General features: G+C 28.7%; 1 protein-coding gene across 1 annotated transcript in view; it reads right to left on the bottom strand.

The window, feature by feature from the left end:
- Window positions 1-328: 328 nt before the first annotated feature.
- The window catches only part of LOC110037640 (chromatin assembly factor 1 subunit FAS2), a gene marked incomplete at its 3' end in the record, with an annotated part of 46270 nt that continues 38006 nt past the window's right edge, over window positions 329-8592 (bottom strand). Inside the window, 4 exon segments of the mRNA XM_020742339.1 lie at window positions 329-429; window positions 565-703; window positions 777-865; window positions 1365-1437. Coding sequence (XP_020597998.1) covers window positions 329-429; window positions 565-703; window positions 777-865; window positions 1365-1437 — 402 coding nt within the window.

The following is an 8592-nucleotide window of genomic DNA, read 5'->3' as shown; positions in this document are numbered from 1 at the left end:
TGTCCACCCTGAAAAAAGAGGATGGTTCCACCACTGTGCATAAACAATGAACCATTTTCATCAACTAAAGGAAAAGGTAATTCTTTCTCCAGTTTCATTCGACCACTAGTTGACTGATAAAAAAATGCATCAACCAAAATGAAATGCAAAGCAAGCAATGAGTAAGCAGCATGTAAGACAAAGATATGCAGGAGCCATTTAGGCTGATAGCAAAAGTTTATATATATTCTCTTCTAAATCCATAAAACCAACCATATCACTGTTTATAAAACGCAATTTCTACTAGGGAATTAATCATAAAATTCAATGAATAAATAAATACTCATACCTTCAGAGGAGAAAGGAACACCAAGTTCATCATCATCAAATTCTAGAATAGAACAATACCCATCTTGAGAAGAGAGTGCAAGATATTTAGCATTTGGAGACCTGGAGAAAAAATAAGTAAGAAGACTGCTGAGTAAACACAGAGGCCTAATCTTATAAAGAATCTTGAAAAGAAGACAAGAATATTACTAAAACTATTAGCCAAAGGGATATATGACACATTCTAATGCCACTAACCATGAAATATCTGTGATAGCCGCATAGTGTAGTCCAGCTACTATGACAATTGGTGAAGAACTCTCGGAATCATAAATGTACAATGAATTGAATGTCGCCACAGCAAAAATAACACGGTAAGGAAGTTTGAACAAACTGGCTGCAACAATTAGTGGGAATCCTCAGTTTCCATGAGGTCATAATTTACAAAAAAAAATAACCATGAGAGATACCTGTGTTAGATCCTTGAAGACAGAAAAGAATTGGGCAGAATCTTACCGCTACAATGGGTTTACTGGCCCCCAGAAGATTAACTGCAGGCCTAAGAATTCGGAAGTCATAATGCCCACCCAAAAAGTAAAAAGTTAGCCCAAGGAGTTAAAGTTTTCTTTTCCTGCTCCTGCTGAGATGCTGAAATTCAAAATAAATTTGTTGCCCTCATTTGCATTTATGATCTTAAATCGGAATAATTCCAGCTCAATCAGCTGGCGAATTATAAAAGTATAACTTGTCCATGATACTAAAACAGACAGAAACATTTTACAATGTTTTCATTTAAGTGATTGATCTAAGGAAACACATACCAAATAACAGAGGGAGCAAGAAGGAAGAATAAGCACGTGTAAAGAAATAGCATTTGGTAAATTACTTTGTGCAGGAACTAAATGCAAAAGATTAGCAATTGATTTCGCTTGAGAAGTGTAACTCTGATAAAACCTTTCAACAACACATTTACGCAAGGAATTAAGTTCAATGAAATCACAACTTCTATAGAAATGTATCACTAAGATAGATCTGTAAACACTGGTTTGATTTTCTACCTTGAAAGATCCTTCCTGGAAATTATATATGCAGCATTAATTGGATCAGATGCAGGTGAGAATTTACACATGCCTGCAAGAAAAGGTGACTCATTCATAAGCAGCGGTAGGCAAGAAAACTTAATTAGATAAGAAAATAAATGAGGGAGAATATTTGTGTATCTTAGATAAACCACAAATCAGCACAAATATAGTTATTTTTACAGCTAACAAGAAAAAAACAGTTACATATACTTTCAGCCTACTTTCATGGAACCAAACATTAAGCTAAATGTTGAAGTTCGCATAAAATTGAGCTAAAATATGACTTGCTATAACCAGTATGCCTTAATTATTGAAGTTAGAAAATCAGTGACACCCACAAAAAAGGTAAGGAAGACTCAAAGAAACAAATGCAAGAGAAAAGTATAACAAATAAGGAAAGGAAACTTCATTGTGGCTTGTCAGAAGGAAAATTGTCTTAATTATTGAAATTAGATAATCAGTGGTACCCACAAAGAACGTAAGGCAGACTCAAAGAAACAAATGCACGAGAAAAGTATAACAATACAGGAAAGGAAGCTTCATTGTGGCTTGTCAGAAGGAAAGTTAGACACAAGCACATGTTCAAATGGAAGAAAAGCTAAATTTAGTTGTTGGCATGCAAACTTGATCGGCAGATCATGCTTGTAAGGAAATTTAATTACCACTACATGCAACAATACCAATAAAAAAAATGTAATTACCTGTCTCATGTCTCTAATAAGAACGAAAAATAATTGAAAGTTTGAACATGAGTTGACAATCAATTTTAAATAAATGCCAAAATCAAAGAAATAAATTTTCATTCAATGATTTTGTGGCAATTTGCACCATATTTTCTCCCACGAAACAATTTAGCCGATTATGGCCATAAATATTTGAGGGTTTTCTACAACATCGATTGAAATTTAGGCAACATAGCTTATTCTAATTGCATTGAAAATAGCAAAAATTTAACCAAAAAAGCTTCAAGACATGTTGAATGAAAAATAATAAAGATGCCCTGTTTGCAGATAATCAAATGGAAAAGGAAAAAAAATAACCAAATACATGTGGAAGGTTATAAGCTATTGTATCGGGAAAAGGTCAATGCAAGAACCAAGGATAACATAATGCATTGAAAGTTGAAAAATAAAATTTTAAAATTACTAAAATTGGGTGTTGCTAATGAGTTGTTTTTGAATGAGTACAGTATGTATATACATTGTGCTGAATCTACACAGGTGAAATAAAGAAGAAAATTCTAAAAATCAAATTTGAATGAATAGACGAGATCATTACAAGGTATAAAAGAAATATGAGAGGATAATTAATGTCGGTGACTCCTAATTTGTAGCCATGTCGTTTCTGGTAAAATAGTTTGTTAAGAGGATTTATGAAAATCTGGAATAAGAGATAAAATGTAAGAGAATAAGTCATACTTTATTTTGTAATAGCAAATAATTTTGTAAGAATGAGCACTTTAAGAGAAAAAAGAGCATGGAGTTATTATCAAACAGCAACAACAAAGTCTTAATCCCACTACGTCTCCATTGCGTCCTATTTAGTGTCATATTTTCATTTAGTTCTAATAAATTAAGATCATATTTTATACAATAAGCCCAAGTCTTCCTATGTTTCATAACATAAGTTGAATCTAAAACATCTACTCTCCTAATCAAATCATCAGAAGGTCGATGCTTAATGTGAAGCATGGAGTTACCATCAAAGCTAGGAAAAAAACTGCAAATATTACTAGTTATTGATAGAGAAAAATTAACCATAAAAAATATTTATGGAAGTATTCCGTAAAAAAAATTAAGTAATAAGAAAAAAAAAATAATTGCTTTTAACTGACAAAGCAGAAGTTAAATTCTCATAAGAAGTAGAAAACGACATCACTCATAAATTCTAGATTAAACTTAACACAATTGTGGTAAACTATGTGCAAGGGATAAGTCTAAAATAAAGATTAAATTAGTCAGATGCGATTTCAGAAATTTCACAAGAAGGTCAAATATTAAGTGGAAAATTGATCAAAATAAAATAACATCTGTTTGCAAGAAATTAAATTGAATGTGGAAAACCAAAAACATTGGGGAAGATCAGAAGTTATGGTGCTATAGAGGATTAACAATATTTAATGGGTTACAATAATAAAGTTAAGTGAATTGAAAGATAAAGTTTAACCAAATAAAAATAAAATAGTATATCTATGAATAGCTTAGAAGTATAATGTAAATAATTAAAATAAAATAATTCTCTTAGGACAAAATGTATTCTGAAGGGTAAGAAGCACTCAATCTGAGATATATTTTTAATGAGAAAAATTGAAATTCTATAAAGAAGCTTTATTTGACAGATGACAGAATAGGAAATTGCATTAAGAAGCATGCAATAGAAGTTCGCAGAATAAGTAATAAACAAAGAAAACTAATATTTTTTGTAAGAAAAATTATTTCAAGAAATCACATAATGATAGATCCTTAATTAAAAATAAAGGCATCTAGAAAGAAATAAAGGCTATTAAAAAAAATTACAATATGAGTATTTAAGGAAAAAAAAAAATTTAAAAAGAATAATGAATAGTCTTGAAACATAATTTAAATTAATCCTATAGTTTGTTTTAAACATGCATAAAAGTAAAACTTTATTTTGAAATGAGAAAGCACAAGGGATTTGGTGACTTCTGAGAGGTTTTGATGTAATTGACAAACAAATTTATTCACAGTTGTCTTAAATACTAAAATGATTTCAAATTTATTAAAAACAAAATGTTTTGGTACTAAAAGTAAAAGATATCAGGGATTTCAACACAAAAAACTATAGAAGAATCAAACATATGGGCCATATAATGACATTATAGGAGACAGTCATCGAACAAAAGTATAAAAAAATCTTTTTATATTGAACAACTGATTCACATTTATATAAATGCTTGAAAGATCCATTATAAAGGTGAATTTAATATTCTATCAATTAAAGGAAACATATGGGTCATATAAAGACATTATAGGAGAAAGTCATCGAACAAAGGTAAAAAAAATCTTTCTATATGGGACAACCGAGCACAATTATATATATAAAGATCCATTATAAAGGTGAATTTAATATTCTGTCGATTAAAGTAAATAAATGGAGAACAAAAAAAAGATCATTCTATGATTCTTATTATTACAAGAAAGTATATACTTGATTTGTAGTGAGAAAAAAATCATTGCTTTTAAGCTTTATTGAAGCTAACAATGACTTGAATGAAAGAGCAGTGAGAGCATGAAATGCATTTATGGAAAGTCAAAAGAAAAAAAAAATTGCAACCATGATAAGATTTTATCAACGATCTGCATTGAAGCCCAAGTTTTCTTGTATCGGCCATAAAGATGCTTTAAATGGATATTTAAAATAAGGTATTATGGTACATGCTATTTATAGGTGGCATGGAATACTTGTTTTTGATTAAACCTCAGCTAAAATAAAAGTAAAACCAAAACAATGTTAGTAAATTTTAAAGAGGCATAACATTACTAGTAAATTATCATGTTTAAACAAAAAATTAAGTAGGTGTAAAATTGATAATTATATGTCATTACATGATATCTAGGTGTGAGTTTAAATGTCTTCGATTTATTGTTAAAAAATATGAATAAACATCAAGAAACAAGTTCTAGAGCTCAATTAAGTAATTAAAATTGAGAAAATATCTCAGGAGAACTAATGTAAAAAAGAAGAATGTCAGAGCTGCTATTGAGAGCTTGAGCTAACTGACCACAACTGGAGATTGAAAATTTCAATTTTGATTCAAGCCAAGTTCGATGTTGAGAAAAATGAGATTAATTCTTCGTTAAATTTCAAGTTATGTTGAACAAAATATTTTCAATAAATAAAATTAGTTATATATATATATATATATATATATATATATATATAGTATTATTTTGTAAAACATTATATAAAATAATTGTGTATAGAAGATGGATATATATATTAACAATTTAATGCACTATTACTTGTGGTGCCTACAAAAATGTGTATATTTGAGTGAAGAAACACAAATATTTTTTAAATGAATAGAGTCAAATTCAGATGAGAAAACCTATCCAATGCATAATCTGAAAAAGATTTCAATTTTAAGCCAATTAAAATTAAAGCAAAAATCAAGTGAATTATGAACAAACACTTGCCCAAGAAAATATTATTTTTACCAAAAATTTAATGTTACCATCACTAAACCAAGTTGATTGGATCTGAGTTTCCATTTATAATTAACTCACAAATAAACAAACTAAGTGAATTATGAATGATAGAAAGGATGAGTAAAAAATTAAGAAAAGTAGATTAAAAAACAAATATAAGAAATGGACAATGAAACTAACTATTAACATTAATGTAATGGAATACTACGTGTTTTGGCCATCTGCAAAGAAGAGTGGAAGATGCACCTATAAGAAAAATAAAACTAAAAAGAAAGCATTAAAAAGAAAATAATCTAAATAAATATAACAAAGATTTGCATAAGAACTTAGCTATACTTAACATTGATAGATGATAAATGTGAATTCATAAAGCCAACCTCAAGAAGTCGTGAATAATAATGATGGTGGTGATGGAAAAAACAACTGAAACATGTCGCTCTTTCGTGATAAGATGTTAAGAAAAGTTCATTAAAACTTCGAAGTTACAACTTTTATGCAGAATAAAATACAAGCTGAATAACGAAATGACAAATATGTTTTAGGATAATGCAAAATGGATCAAATTTAAATAAGAGAATTATTTCTAATAAGAAAAAAATGTACTATAAAGAATGTCAAACAAAACAAGCTATTATGACAAATAAATATGTAACAGCCAGCAAAAATTGAAAAAGGTAATACAAAGTTTGATTTAATCTATACCACAGAATTTTAACTTTTTAAGAGATTGAAAAAGTTATTAAATGATTCTATCACTATAAGCTTCACTAGAATTATTTTGTATAGAAGTATACTTTTTAAAGTATGTAAAATTTATTTATCTTCTATTTAAATCAAATTCCTAAAATTTTAGTAGAACAACACTGTAGCCGAAAATATAGCAATATTATTGCAATGTGTAGTGTAGCACCAAAAAATTAACCATTAAAGGAAGCATGCATTAGCTGAATTCACATTCAAAGGGAGACATCAATTCTAAGCTAACTTAATATATATGTGTTTGTGCGTGTGTGTGTCAGTGTGTGTGTGCATACATACATACATATATACACTAGCATTTAAGAAGAAGTTTTTCATTTCCTTATCCCGTAAATATTCCTAGATTCAAACAAAGGAAAGCTGGGCTTTTTAAACTTCAAGAAGAGAAAGGAAATAGAAGAAATAATTAGAAGAAAAGGAAGAAGAAGAAAGGAAGTAGTAGAAAAAGAACAAATATGGAAAGAAAGCTAGGATTTTGGAGTTCAGGATTCGATTTTTTTTCTTTCTATTATGTTGGAAGATTGTAGGCGTTGAATATTTTATAGGCTAAAATAATTTTGAGGTAAGACTATTATTTTGTTAAGTTTTCACTAGAAGTGAATTAACAAAAAATAATATGATATAAATCAAAGAATTTACTGATTTCATTAGGTAGTGCATCAGAGATCAAGATTTCAATGTAGGAAAAGGAATCAACCAGTTTTGGTAAGATCTTCATATTTTTTCTATAGAAAGTAGGTTATTTTTAAGTCTAATTCTGATTATTCTTACATTTATTTAAACTTTAATGCGTAAGATAGTAAAAACTCTTCATATTGAACATGATTTCATAATTAGTATTTAAGAACATATTTTAATTTTTAGAATTTAATAGCAGCCATTCCATTACATGTTCTTATATTATTGGAATATTTTATCACACCAATTAATTGCATAATTCCTATGATTCTTTATGCATGCTTAGAAATTCATGCAACCAACATATCATTGGGGCATGCTTTATTATAGTTGCACTAGATGAATGTTGGCATGAAGATCTTAAAACAATATATGCACAATGTGATAAATAGGCTTCGTTTTTGCTTCAACGCATAAAGAACTGAGCTAAATTGTGTTTTATAAATCAAAGCACTCATAGGTTAAGTAAGATTATATATGCATAAATACATTCATAAATAATTATAAAATACAGTGTTTATTTTATGACTTAAAAGTTGATATAAAATAGAAAAAAATAGAGATGTACATACTAAATTTGAAGGCAAACTTTGACGATTAACCTACAAATTAAAACTTACTAATGAATTCTATCATTTTGCTGCAATAACTAAAAACTTAAAAAGGCATAATAAAATCTTTCAATTCATAATAAAAGTTATATTTTAAAGCATAAATAAATAAATAAATAAAATCTTAAATTTCAATAAATAAGGTAAATTAAGGGTCAGTTTGGGATGGCAGAGCAGTACCGCACCGAAGTTTTTTCTTATTTGGCAAAACTGCGTTTTGTCTGTGTTTTAAAAATTTTCAATTAAAGTTGTGTTTTGCCACTGGACCTAGCTACCTGTTGTGGCTGCTAGAAAGTTACAGTCTGACTTTAAAAAAAAAAATTTATAATAGCCACTGCAGTTTTTTGAATAACAGCTTCTTCGACACCTTCGCAACTGACTGCTTCTTCAAGCAGTTGCAGCTGCCACAAATAAACCCTAAATCAAAATCAACATCCTTTCTTTCATTCACATAATCTTTTTCTTCTTTGGATAGAATTTCATCATCCTCAAAATATTTTTCTTCTTCTTCATTCTTCTTTTCTTGTGAATAAACTTCAACTTCACATTCTAGCACAAGGCATAAACATGTAGAGATAAGCTTGTCATCATTGTAGACACACCATCCTCCTCTTTTTTTTTCATACTAAATCTTACATATCACTTTAATCAACTTCTTCTAAAAGTTCTTTAATTTATCTCCAAGGAAGATCGACATTACCAAACTATTCATCACAACATCCTCCATTTTTTTTCAAGCAACCACTCGCAACTTTCATCAACAAAAGCAAACAAAACAGATCAATTATCTCTCAAATTGGAATGTTTGTTTAAGGATTTATTGTAGTTGATGAAACTAAATCATGTAAGCGTGTTTGATCTAGCTGGATTCTCTCTTTTTAATGAGTTTGACACACAAAACATCACCCATTGCTCTATTGTATTATAATTATAATGTCATGTTAAAGAAAAACTATTTAATTAAAGTACCGAAATAAAATAAAAGTT

Source organism: Phalaenopsis equestris, unplaced genomic scaffold (genome assembly GCF_001263595.1).
Source record: "Phalaenopsis equestris unplaced genomic scaffold, ASM126359v1 Scaffold222511, whole genome shotgun sequence".
Taxonomy (NCBI): domain Eukaryota; kingdom Viridiplantae; phylum Streptophyta; class Magnoliopsida; order Asparagales; family Orchidaceae; genus Phalaenopsis; species Phalaenopsis equestris.
The sequence above is the reverse complement of the archived record's forward strand: the minus strand, read 5'-3'. Positions and strand labels throughout refer to the sequence as shown.